Here is a 14073-nt window from a genome sequence, read left to right on the forward strand (position 1 = left end):
CCCTTTTCCTTCCCTCTTAATTTTTATTTGGAAGCTTTAATGAAAATTGCCATTTATAGCCAAACTGAATAACCTTCCCCAATTACAAGGCCAACAAGAGGCTTATTTCCCCAGACCACCCAATATTGACCTGACAAGCATCATGTCCCTGGAATGTTCCTCATCTAGCTCTTCTCTTACCTCTATACGAAGACAGTAAATTCTTCATTCACTATTTTCATATGTATAGAACTGATTCATGTAGCACGGAAACAGACCCTTCAGTCTAACCAGTCCATGCTGAATGTAATCCCAAACTAAACTAGTCCCATCTGCCTGCTCCTGGCCCATATCCCTCCACACCTTTCCTATTCGTCTACTTATCTAAGAGTCTTCTAAGCATTGTAACTGTGCCCACATCCACCACTTCCTCAGAAGATTTTATTTTACAATCTTCTATTTCCTGCCTCTCTCCCCATGTAATATTTCATCCTGTAGCTAAGGAGACAATTCCTATGTCATTAGGAGCAGGAGAGTACACAGTCACACCCTCCTTCCAAGGTCAAGCTGATCTTCACTTACCACCTTTGCATGTTTGAGGGGAGTAGCGAGGCCTAACCTCAACCCTTTGCCTTTGTATGCAGCCCGGTACGTGCCCAAATGGTTTAATGGAGGCGTGTGGCTTCTGCCAGAATCTTTGTTGCCTTTGAAACTGCAGAGACAGAAGTTGCATTGTCAGTGTGGTTCCCATGTTTTTATTCTGAATGATGCCAACAGGGCATCACTTAACGTTTGTCTCTTTTCCAGTTACCCCGGTGGTCCCAATGCCCCCGGCTCCATGGGCATTCCTCCACACAGCAGGCCGCCAACAGATTTCACCCAGCCCGCGGCCGCCGCGGCAGCTGCAGCGGTCGCAGCCGCCGCAGCCACAGCTACCGCAACTGCAACCGCCACTGTGGCTGCCCTGCAAGAGAAGCAGAACCAGGAAATGAACCAGTATGGCCCGGTAAGGCACACTGAGTCTGCATCGCTGAAAACCACCTCCGGTCCACTGCTCGTCCAACCGTTAGTCGAGTCTGTAATGGTCTTGGCAGAGCGGTGTGTTACTGTGAAGGTGCCTCGGCACTTCAAGAAATCGGTTTTTGGTCAGATTGGCGAAAGAAAGATCCTGCATTTATGTAGCACCATCCAAGACTGCGGGACGTTTTCATAAGCATTTTACAATCAATCCTTTTGAGTTGTAGTCACTTCAGGGGAAACTCCTTGATCCAAAGAGTGTTTAGTATCTGAAACTTGCTTCCATCAATGTCTTTGTGCAGAGGTTAGATAAAGGGATGAAGCAGAAGCATAGGTCTTTTTTAATTCAGCCATGGGATATGTGCTTTTACTGTGCATCCCAATTGCTCTTGAGAAGGCAGTGGCAGTTTGTGCTTTAAATAGAAATGAATGGCTTGCACGGCCTTTCCTATTGTTTTGAGTCTGGAGCCTCACACGGGTCAGACCAGATCAGGACAGCAATTTGTCTTCATTAAGGGCATTAGATGTGATTACTCTTTTAACTTCTTATTTCCAATTTATTTGATTCCTTTTGGTTTCATTTCTAATTTATTGCAATTCCCATCTCCTGATTGTTCATCTAGGTCTCCATGTTGCTAATCCAGTAATGTAACCACTAAACCACACCCTGAGTTTTAGATTAGATTACATTACAGTGTGGAAACAGGCCCTTCGGCCCAACAAGTCCACACCGACCCGCCAAAGTGCAACCCACCCATAGCCCTACATTTACCCCTTACCTAACACTACGGGCAATTTTCTTTTGTATTCATTTGTCGGATATGGATGTCGCTGGCTAGGCCAGCATTTATTGCCCATTCCTAATTGCCCAGAGGGTAGTTGACAATCAGTGACATTGTTGTGGGCCTGGATTCAGGTGAAGGCCAGACCCGGTAAGGATGGCAGATTTCATTCCCCCCAAGGACATTAGTGAACCAGATGGGTTTTTTCCAACAATTGGCAATGGATTTGAGGTCATCATCTTAATTCCAGATGTTTATTGATCATAGAATCCCGACAGTGTGGAAACAGGCCCTTCAGCCTAACAAGTCCAGACCGACCCTCCAAAGAGTAACCCACCCAGTCACATTTCCCCTCCCCTATTATCTTATACTAACCCCAGACTAATGCATGAATCTACACATCCCTGAACACAGTGGGGAATTTAGCATGGCCAATTCACCTAACCTATACAAGTTTGGATTGTGGGAGGAAACCAGAGCTCCCGGAGGAAACCTCACGCAGACACGGGGAGAATGTGCAAACTCCACACAGTTGCCCGAGGCTGGAATCAAACCCGGGTCCATGGCATTGTGAGGCAGCAGTGCCACCCCAAATTCAAATTTAATTCAAATTCCACCTTTGCTAAGGCAGGATATGAACCCAGGTCCACAGGAAATTACCTGGGTCTCCACATTAAGAGTCCAGTGATAATACCACTGGCCGTAGCCTCCCTAAGCATGGAGTTTGATGACGAGGGGAGGCAGAGGAGGCCTTTAGGGGGACATAAACACCAGCATTGACCTGTCGGGCTCAATGTGTGCACATTTTGTAATGTTCTTGTCATGTCAGAAATGCAGCAGCCAAATGACACAGTATGGTGAGATCACCTACGAGATAGTCTTGGTTGCTGAGGGATTTTGTCTGAGAGAGGTGTCACCTCTGTCACTGCAGCACTCCATCTGTCCGTTGAGGGTATGTCCTTGAGGGTCCTGGAATGAGGGTTTACCACCACAACTCAGCCAAATGTGAGGCAGTGGTGCTACTTACTGAGCCATTGCTGAGGGGACAAGAGTGAAACATATGAACTGAACCCAGGAAATATGGGTGACAACGTGAGCCCATGCATCATGAACAGGCCACCCATTCCCCATCAACCAGCCCAGACCTGCAGGGATAAATCCAGCACTTGCTTCAGACAGCCAGAGAGTGACACAGCAGGGCAGTACCCAGGCGTAAAGCCCAAGAGCATAACTCTTTTGTAAAATGCAAAGTGGGTGCCCATTGAAAGAAAATATATCCACTAAAGTGCCTCGTTTAAAAGGCAATAAACGCCACATTTTTAATAAAAGCAAAGAAAGGTGATCAAATTAAAGGATAGTGGTGGTTCTGTCTCTGCACTCCAGTTCCCACTGCTTGTGGAAGGCCCTCAAATGGGCAGATCCCCCATGCTATCTCTTTCGGGGGCAAGTTGTGTCACGCCTATTACTGCACCCATACACAGGATCCTAACCATCGTGCCAGCACCCATTAGCTTCACCACACGTTAATTCTAATCAGAGTACTTTTTTCACCACCACTACCCATCCCCTCCAGGTCGGCGTTTGCATTCTGAAGCATCATTCTCAAGGCTGTCTCTCCTTTTCACAGATGGGCCCAGCCCAGGCTTACAACAATCAATTCATGAATCAACAGGGTGCACGGGGCCCCTCATCCATGCAAGGCAACATGAACCCAGGAAGTATGGGAGGTGGCATGACCCCGTCCAGCATGAGCGGGCCCCCTATGCCCATCAACCAGCCCAGACCTCCAGGGATGAATCCAGTGTTTGCGTCCCACAGCCAGCGAGTGTCACAGCAGGGCTACCCGGGCCCACGGCCATCACAGCCAATGCCTATGCAGGGAGTGAAAAGACCCTATCCGGGCGAGGTGAGCACAGCTAAGGTACAGGCCTGATGAGCAACAGGCATTTACTTCTGTGTTCAAAGCTATGCTTTTTGAAAGGGGAGAACTGAAGCCTAATCATTCCAGCCCTTATAAGCTTTAATTTGGAGAGATGCATTGAAAACCACTTTTGTTTGTTCTTTCAACAAAACCGAAACAAGTTACGTTAAAATGTGGCAGCCTTTTCAGGGGTCACTGTAACAGAAGTCAAAACTTGAAAAGTGTCAGTCTTGTGCGATGATGATACTCACTGACTGCAGGAGGCTGAAGGGTGCCAGTGGGCTACTTGATTTTAATCAACCTGTTTGAGCATGTTATGACAGAGCTGCATGGCCGCCTCACCCCTGGATCAGAAAAGTCTGGGTTCAAGTCTCAGCTTAGGATGTAAGGACAATACAACCATACCATAAGACCCTCCTTTTAATAGGAGCAAAAGTGAAACCCCTGTTAGTGACAGCCTTCTGAATGCACTGACATAGTTAATAATATACAGCTCTTAGGGTGCAGTGGTACTGACCCAGCCTTTGACCCAGGAGACCTGGCCCACCCTGCACCAGCGGTGTGTCATAACGTGTCTGAAGACTTTGATTAGAAATATCTGGAAGTTGGAGAACCAGCTCCTTCACTCTCTCTTCCTACCTCAGCTCCACCTTTGATCTGCATTACCCTTTATGGACATTTGCATATAAATGTAATCATTTGGAAAACAGGGATAATTTGATGGTGGTGATTAATAGGTAGAAATGTTGGTAATGAGAAAAGCCACTCCGGTTGTGATAGCACTTCTGGATACAAGAAAGAAAAATAGACAATGTTAAAGCTCTTGTGGTGCAGTGGTTGTGTCCCTACTTCTGAGCCAGGAGGCCCAGGTTTCCCACTTGCACCAGCGGTGTGTAAAAACATAGATTGCAGTGGAGGCAATACAGCATCAAGTCTGCATTGACATTCCCCACTAAAAAGCATCCAACCCAAATCCACACCCCATTCCCCTGTATTTATCTTGGCCAATCCACCTAACCTGCACATCTTTGGACCGTGGGAGGAATCCGGATTGAAAAAAGGAAACCCATGCAAACATGGGCAGAATGTGCAAATTCAACACAGACAGTTGCCAGAGGTTAGAATCGAACCCAGAGCACTGCTGTTTCACAGCACCTGGGACAAACACTGTGCCATTATACCATCCTAATCCCTGAACAGATTGATTAAAAATATCTAGACAATACTATGAACCAGTGATACAGAATTTCAGAAGCATTATTAACATTTGAATTCAAAGTGGATGTGTTTTATTCATTAAAGCTTAACATGTATAATTTACTAGAGTTAAAATGTTCCACGAATTTGTTTATGACTAATCTTATGAGTAATCCTGTTTATTCACTTTGACCTTCTATTTGAATTTGTTAATCTCTTGCCCACCCTTACCCTGCTCTGAGGTATGTCATCCATCTGCTGTGTCTTGTAATTGAAATGTTTGCCCAATTTCAGACTGCCTACACCACCATGTTTAGGGGCCAACAATTCACATACTTTTAAGAAGGAGGTAGAGATAGTACTCAGGACTAAAAGGATCAAAGTATATGGGAAGAAAGCAGGAACAATGTTGGGTGATCAGCCATTACCATATTGAATGGTGGAGCAGGCTTATAGGGCTGAATGGCCCATTCCTGCTCCTGTTTACTGTGTTTCCAAAAGCCATTCTGACGTTGGGTAGGGGGCAACCAGCATCTTGACACCATTGTGTTTGCCTCAGGGTGCAGCTTTCAGCTTCAACTTCCTTCAGTTTGGTCTAAAGTAGCCAGTTCTCCATGACTTTGTGTTTAGGGCCTCTTGTGAAAGCAGTACAAGTAAATTTGTGTTTTGCAGCCGAGTTATGGAGCACAGCAGTATGGACCAAGCAGCCAGTTTGCCAGTCAGCCCGGCCAGTACCCAACAGGCAATCCTCAAAGGCCCATCACATCACCCAGTTACCCGGGCCAAAGGCTCCCTGGCCAACAGAGCACAGGCCAGTATCCTCCACCTCCAGTAAACATGGCTCAGTACTACAAGGCAAGTGCACTTCTTAACTGATTTTCTATCGGGTGTATCTTGAGATTGGGTGTATCTTGACCTGAATTGCCTGTCCTTGGATGAGTTAAATTGACTGTTGACCACAATTCCTTTGTTTCTCCACATCCCCTCCCCCTCCCCTTACTACAACAGGCAGAGCAGTTTAATGGACAAAACAACAGTTTTGCTGGAAGTGGCTATACCTACAGTCAAAGTAGTCTGAATGGGGTAAGTCCTTGAGGGGGAGAAAAGTTCTTTGTTGCTTTTTGCGTGACTTCTGAAATTCAGCGACCTGCCTAACACTCTAGTATTTGTATTCACTGTCTCCCCTTTCACAACAGGACAATGTTCTCACTGCTTCTTTCCTGTAGAGCTTTGGTACAAAGTAGTGGCTGGGGAGTAAGGATGCCACAGTAAAAGGAGCAACTTCAAGGGGAACATGATATCTCAGTTCTTTACTAGTACCTTGTGGTTGAAGGTTAGCGTGCCTGTCTATATTTTGGCAACAGTTAATGAGGCAAATTCCCCACCCTTTACTTCTGTTTTTATTGGACTTCAGTCACTGCAATACGAAAGGGGCAAAATCAGGTAGAAATCCCTACCCAAAATGATTCCTGCTGCAAGTGCCACTGGTGTGGGCTGCAGGTGAAAGTAGGATCGGAATGTCCCCTTCTCAGTCACAAAACAACTTAAACTTAAAACCATTAGAGGCTCCCCTATATTAAGGAAATAAGCAGGATTCCCTTGGGAACGGAGTGGCAGGGTCCTTGAAGAGTGTATCATTTCATGACAATCAGAATCTGCCCAGTCAAAGGACTGAACAGAGGAACAGAGTAGGTTTGTCCAAGAGGCCAGAGCAGTTGGAGAGGGGGCTTGTCAGCCAGAAGATGGCTGGGCCAGTTTTTAATTTGTTTACGTTTTGGGCAGGAGTGCTCCTCTGTTCCTCATGAGGAAGTCCATGAGCCATTTGCTCTTGTTTAACCTTTGACCTCTGCTTGCCTTGCTTGTCAGGGAGTGATCCCTCAGGTTTTAGGCTGACTATGATCATTCCCTTTCAGTTGGGGCTGGGATTCTGTGAAGATTGTGGGTCTAACCAGACTTCCGTGTCCTGACTGCACAGTCCATTTTGAACTTGTGTGCACCATGTTCCTCTTCACCCCATCACATGAGAGACTGTGAGCCTCCGATTTTTATCAGGCCTGTGAAGAAAAATCTGTGGGCTAAGAGACAATGGCTGCTAGAAGCTGGGGGAGCATTCCAGGAAAAAAAATCTTATCAAAGAAAAAAAAGAGGGACATTTGTAGCAGGGAGTGGATTGGCAGTGAGGGGTGGTGGAATTGTTGGAGAGTCATGTAATTTACTTTAAAGGCTCCTTTCTCTAACCCCTCCACCCCCATCATCCTTTCGGTAGAAGCTGGGGAGATTATTTTCCTTTCAATGTAACACTACTTACCTCAGAAACATTTATTACAGCAGTAGTTTTGGAAGACCATCTAAAGCTCAAAGTCAGATGAAAATGCTAAATCACATTTTGCTTTTGAACTTTTGGGTACTTGCTGTTTCTCAAGAACCTAAGTCAAACATTTTACAAACCAATTACCCATACCTTTTCTGACTTTGGTCCTGAATTCGGCCAGGTTGACTTGGGATATTCCCGATTGGAAGTTTGATGAAGAGCTGCGAAATGCTGGCCACTGAGAATTGCAGTAAACAGCAAGCTGTGTCAGTCCAGCCTCTCCCCCATCCTTTGTAGATCCCATCACATATCACCACGATTCCCATTTAAAAGCATGTTACATGCATATAAATGAAAATCAGTCGTGATGGGTCAAACTCACTATTTCATTTCTCATTACAATTTTACTTTCATCTGGTAGGTTGCATGTTTATATGAGAGTGAACTAACAGTTTTCTGTGGATGCTACTGACAATATTTTGAGCCTCTGCATGTTTATGTAAGCATCCCACTGCAACACCTGGGAGCTTGTTTGCTCCATGGTTTGTTAAAGCCTGCAGGTAGGTACAAAGTGTCTCTGTCCTGGTTATATTTTTTGTGGTATTTCCTACTGATCACCATTGGTAGTGTTTTGATTTAACATTTTGCATGCTGTTGTTACATCTGTCCTCTGGCACGTTTCATTCATTAACTGGAGTTCCACTGTGGGGACCAGCCTTGTAAATGAATCCATCACTTAACTGGGTGTCACTGTTCTCTGGTGACTTAGATGGTGGTTTGAGCAATTGTGAATCAGAAATGAACTATAAACCAATGGAGAGGGGAAGGATAGAATTGAAAAAGGGGACAGATAACACTGTGTCTGTTCCATAATTGTTGGTCTTTCATACTCAATTGCTTTGTATGCGGTTGGACTTACTCCCAGATATGTGTCAATGTTACTAAAATTGTTTAGTTTGTGCTTAGTTCACAGTATTACTGATATTCATTTGGGTCTAGTTGTATTTCTGGTACTTTTTGCACCACAGTTAAAATTCTCTGAATTTAATCCTTGCCTTCTATCTTGGTGGGCCCCATAGTTTAGATGCCAGATTCATAGTCATCCCTTTTTCAATTGAGGCACAGTTTTCTCTTTGCACCCAATTCCAGCATTTCTAGTCTCCAAGCTCCCACATCATTAGTGCCAAATCCTTGGGAGGTAAACTGCCGTTCCAGTAGCACAATTCCAAACCAACCCTCCAACTTAATATATGGGAATGCACCATTGACTATGTGAGCCTTTAGAGTACCACACCTTAGGTCTTTTGATGCTGCATTGTTTATCGGTGCTTTCTCAGTGTTACAGCATAGATTTCGATAGGTTATGTCACATGAGGAAAGCAATGCTTTTGCTTTAACTATGGAATAACAATGTTGAGCTAGCCAATTTTTACAGTACAGTAAACCTGCCAATTCTGTTTTTTATTACTAATGAACACAATAATTGGAAACGTCCCATCCTCTTCTCATCGCTGACTGCCTGACTAGTGTCCTCTCTGTCTCTCCATCACAAATGCTGGGAGTGGAAAAGAAACCAAAGTAAGATTACATTATTCTTACTGATTCTACTCCACACATTAAAAACAAATGCTTAAAAAAAACAATTTTTTTTTTGTTAGTTAATTAATTAAGCAAATTGACGGCTGATATCTGTTCACTTACATAGCTGACATTTTGCAAGATCACATAGTGTCTGAATACAAATGTAATGGAAGTTGTCTTCTCAGATGTGTGACAAGATTTGGAAGTGCACGTGAAGGGCTCAAGTTCTTAGAGGAGGACAGCACGGTCAAAGACAGCAGGAATGACCGTGAAGGGAAATAGGTCACAATCAGAGGTTTAGGTGGAGGAAGGGAAGAAGCCAACAGATGCACAAAGTTTGAAGCTTGTGCGCAGACAAGATTGAGGGAAGCAACTGTTCCTAGGCTTCTGAGATCATGGGGCAAAGAAGTTGGAGTCAGAGAGATGCTGTGACAAATCTTGAGGACTTTTCAGGAAGGAACAGCATGTAGGAGACTGTACTTGAAAAGCATGCTTGGAGCATACAAATAAAAATTCAGGCTCATAGCAAGACAGAGAAATGTAAAGACGAGAACCTGCTGCACAAAGGGTAGTCGAGCAATGTGAGGCATTCGGTCAGATAAAATATGATTGCATTTTGCAGTTTTTAAGTGTTTAATCTCCTTGCCCCTCCACATGTCTTAAAAATGAAATCATTCAGCTGAGAAAAAGCCAGTACATTGCACATTCCAGACAGAAATAGCTCAAACCCAGCTTTTGAGATCTGCCAGCTGTGTTTTGCATTGGGTCGTGGTACTGTCTTGTTCCCGGGCAGTGGGCGTTTTCTCAGTCTGAAATGTTTCTTCCCTACAACTGACATGATATATGAGGAATGTGATGAATGGGGATGGGGCCCTGTATGTAACAGGTTGTGTTATTAGATACCAGTTGGATCTGAGTGGATGTAGGTCAGTCCTGCTTGGTTTTATTCAAAGGGAGAGGGTTCTCTTTGATAAAGGGGTGGCTTTTTCTCTTCCATATTTCCCCAACTGTCCGAGCTTTTCTCTGAGCACCAAATAAATCCATTATTGACAAGATTTTGGAAATGGTGCAAAATTTCTACCCTAGTTTCTGTGGATTAAAACGTTATTACTGCCTGTTGCATGATACTGTTATTGAATTAGAATCACCATGGATCTGATATTTGACTGTGCATATGATATATATGAAATACTCCATATAATCATCGCTTCTTCTTTCTTTTTAGCCTCCGAGGTCTGTGGCAAGCTATCCTCATTCTCCTGTGCCGGGGAATCCCACTCCGCCCATGACTCCAGGAAGCAGTATTCCACCATACTTGTCTCCTAACCAGGATGTAAAGCCACCATTCCCACCTGATATCAAACCCAACCTCAGCTCCTTGCCGCCACCACCTCCAAGTGAGTCGGATGCGAATGTTTTTAAAACTGGGATTGCGATGTGGTGCAGCAGAGGATGCAGCTCTTCAAATCTCCGCCCCTTACTTTGTAGCCCGGTATAACACAACTCCAGCAGGGTTTTCTGATGGTCCACCATAAAATGATTGTAAATGTAATTTGTTTGTTCTTACCCCTCAGAGTGGGCCAGAACCATTGCAGAACCCATTAACAGACAACTGACAGTAATTTTAACAAGGAGCACTTGATCTCCCACTGTCACTTTGACAAAAGGAATAACAGCATTGGCTATTTCCACTAGTTTGTTCTCGGAAGTTCCCCTGAGAATGCTCCCTGGTGTCAATCTCAAGTTTCCTTCTTGGAATCTGTATTTGAAAGCCACGTTGCCTGTATACATCAGTTGTCAATTCCAAACATGGTCTCTAACTTGTTAATTTAAATCCCGAAATGTCAATCCCCCTTTTGAACCACTCACTATATTTGCACATACAAGGGAGCAGAAGAATGGAAGAGAATTTTCTTCAGATGTCTCTCATTGAAAGTGTGGTTTCCATTGAGGCAATGGTGGGGGATGAATGGGTGCAGAAGCCAGAGGGAGTTTGGCCCCATGGTCGACTTGGGATCTGTATCCATTCTCAGTGAATATTTTTGTTAGTCTAGCTCCGGTTTAAAGATGTGCCCCGTGCACTGTGTCAATCTGTGAGCTGAGGAGCATCAAAGAGCATGTCCGCAAGACTTAGAATTATAATAGAAAAGTATTTAGTGGGAAATATAACAAATGCATTTTCAGCTGGGTTTCAGTACTGTGGTGGTCACACAATTTTGACCACCTCGTGATCTAACAAAGATTTATTTATTTCATATTTCTTGAATGCCCTGGACAGTTAGCTGTGCCGGACTTTTGTATGTGATATTAAGGGGAGAGCAAAATTCCAGCTGTGCAGACCGCTGTCAGTCAGTTCTGCTGAAGCCAGGGTTTATAAGGCGTGGTTCCCTTTAAAACTCCTGACTGTAAATTAGACTTCGCAATGTCACCACCTAAGCGGTTAAACTCTTTGCATCATGTCCCTTCACCTTCTGTCTCGTTGAGCTTTTAAGTCATACAAAAAGCACATTTGCAATGTCTAACATCTGCTCCCAATATATTTATTAATTGACTTTCTTTTGCATCGGTCAACTTTCTCTCCCGTAATTTTGCGGAGATGAATCCTGAATTTTATTTTCAAAATGGGATTGTGTGACATGCATCTTAATTTTAGAGTAGAGAGCTGAACAATTTTCTTCATGTGAAGAGTGATGAGCATCTGGACTAGTCCCGACTAATTTTGGACCATTTCCATTATACTTTAAGTTGGGGGCGGGGTGGTGAATTTCAGGGACAATTTAGCAGTCAGAAATGCTGACTTCATACTGTAGACTTGTGTTCAAGATTTTGATAATTACATCTCAATATACAACAGTGAAGGCTGTGCATTTACACCCACCCCCATTCCCCCCCCCCCCCCCCCCCCCCCCCCTAAAGAATTAAATTGTTACCCATAGTGTATTTTTCAAGTGAGGATCTTGAATGCTTAAACATCACTCTGATTCCCTGCGTTGGACATACAGACAGGTGCATGATTTGCATGCAAAAAAAACTATTTGCATGTACTAAGTCAAATGCAAATCAAACTAGCCTGTTTTCATTGGGTGAAATTTATCAGTTAAGTACCACGTGTTAACAATGTTTCATGTGGGATTTAGAGCTCTTGTGGTACAGTTGTAGTGTCCCAACCTCTGAGCCACCAGGCCTGGGTTCAAGGCCAGAGGTGTGTATTAACATCTCCAAACACATTGATTAGGAAATATCTATCCTTGGGATGACACTAGTGAACACTGGATGGATGGTGTTAGCAGAGGGATAAAAACAGCATTGTTTGCCTCCTTACCCACCTGGGATAAAATTTATGACAATCCTCTGGCTCAGAGGATCTCCAGTCCACCCTGCCACCCAGGGCAAGATGCACACCTGCAGAGTCCGGGGGTGGGGAAGAGGGAATTGTTCCGATGAAGTGAAATCTGGTGATGATATGAAAACCACATTTTTACTGTGTCACAGATGCTAAAGGGAAAGTTGACACTTTCTCTCCCTCTTTGGTCTCAGCCAACGATGAGCTGCGACTGACATTCCCAGTCCGCGATGGTGTGGTTTTGGAGCCCTTCCGATTGGAGCATAACCTGGCAGTCAGCAACCATGTCTTCCACCTGCGGCAGTCAGTGCACCAGACATTAATGTGGAGGTAAGAGCACAGGCAGAAATCACTGTCAATTGGATGGTGCCTTTCACATCCTTGGGGTTATCTAGGTTTGGAGGATAGTCACTGTTGTTTTATAAGCAGCTACAGCTATCAGCTTCAGCACTGCAAGATGTTATTGATGTGTATAAAATTCTGATGGGATTGACTGCAGGGATGATGTTTCCCTCTAACTGGGAATTGTAGAGGCAAGATGGCCTGTGCAAAACAACACTCCAGGGTTTCAAGATTACATGGTAGACCATTTCAAACTGAAATTAGGAGAAATTTATTCACTCTGTGGAATGCTGTACTCCGTAAGGCCAAGTCATTGTATAAGTTTTAAGAAAGAACTAATTTCTTGAGACTGCGGGTGTCAAGGGTTATGGAGAGAGAACAGGAGTAAGGCATTGAGAAAGAAGATCAGCTAAGATTGTATTGAATGGAGGAGCAGGTTCAATGGGATGAATGGCCTACTCCTCCTGTTTTCTGTGTCTCTCAGATTCAGTAATGAGCACTGAGGTGAATGATCAGTGGGTGTTTTCTAGGGATGGAGGTTTGTCAAGACAGCAGGAAAAATTCTGCTCCTCTTCCAGTAGGTGCCATGGATTCTTTTATATCCACCTGAATAGGAAGAAGGGGCTTGACTTCATTCATGTCTCACTTAGAAGAAAGCTACTCCATCAGGACTGCTGTGAAGGGAGAGTTTAACTGCTGTGTTTGAGCCCTGGAAAAAACATTGAGATATTTTATTACTGTAGGGCATAAGCTGCTGAAATTATACAGTGAGATCCTAGCTTATAGGTGTTTTTTTCTGAAATTTTGTGACAGCATTGATCTAAATAGTTTAAATGGTGCAAATGTCAATGTTGCTTTCAGTCTAGTATCTCATCTTGTCAACGTACTAAATTGGGTTGTGTCTCAGAGCCATTTTGCCCATTAAGTGGAAATAATGAGGCATGAGATAATGCTGATTATTATTGGTCTGGTAATCCAGATACCTGGGCTAATCCCAGCAAGGCACCTGAGGAAGGTGAGGATTTACAGGTAACCTCCGCTTTTTGAAAGTTTGCTTTATGCCACTTCGCTTTTATGAAAGACCTACATTAGTACTTCTTTCCACTAACCAAAAGAAGCGGAAGAGGATTTTCGCTCTTACGATAAAAGGCAAAATTTTTCCCACATAAATGAATACTACTTCGCTTTATGCCATTTTGGCTTATGAAAGGTTTCATGGGAACACTCTACTTTTGGAATCTTGTATTACCAACCCCTACCGTCCCTTGAAAGGAGTGGCTTGCTTGGCCATTTCAGAAGGCAGTTGAATGTCATAAGCTCGGGGCCTGGAGTTGCATGTAGGCCAGACCAAGTGAAGAATACATGGTTCCTTCCTAAAGGACAAGTATAAGCCAGATGGATTTTTAAAAAATTAAATAATGGTTTCATGGTCATCAGAAGACTTTTAATTCCTGTTTTTTTTTTAATTGAGTTCAAATTCCACCACTTACCATTGGCTCCCCATTACTAAGTTAAATAAATCTGGAATGAAAAAGCTAGAATCATTAATAATGACCATAAGCCTTTAGATTGTTGGAGAGCCCCTTCAAGTTAACTTGTA

General features: G+C 43.9%; 1 protein-coding gene across 22 annotated transcripts in view; it reads left to right on the plus strand.

The window, feature by feature from the left end:
- The window catches only part of zmiz1a (zinc finger, MIZ-type containing 1a), a 320345-nt gene that overhangs the window by 282318 nt on the left and 23954 nt on the right, over nt 1-14073 (plus strand). For 12 of the 22 annotated variants that reach the window (XM_072583401.1, XM_072583416.1, XM_072583404.1 and 9 more), the window contains 7 exons: nt 787-985; nt 3406-3699; nt 5569-5755; nt 5909-5979; nt 8735-8785; nt 10014-10185; nt 12281-12461. In XM_072583401.1, coding sequence (XP_072439502.1) covers nt 787-985; nt 3406-3699; nt 5569-5755; nt 5909-5979; nt 8735-8785; nt 10014-10185; nt 12281-12461 — 1155 coding nt within the window. The remainder of the gene's footprint in view (nt 1-786; nt 986-3405; nt 3700-5568; nt 5756-5908; nt 5980-8734; nt 8786-10013; nt 10186-12280; nt 12462-14073) is intronic. The other 10 variants (XM_072583406.1, XM_072583417.1, XM_072583408.1 and 7 more) reach the window with 6 other exon arrangements.

The sequence above is a fragment of the Chiloscyllium punctatum genome, chromosome 13 (genome assembly GCF_047496795.1).
Source record: "Chiloscyllium punctatum isolate Juve2018m chromosome 13, sChiPun1.3, whole genome shotgun sequence".
NCBI classification, from domain to species: domain Eukaryota; kingdom Metazoa; phylum Chordata; class Chondrichthyes; order Orectolobiformes; family Hemiscylliidae; genus Chiloscyllium; species Chiloscyllium punctatum.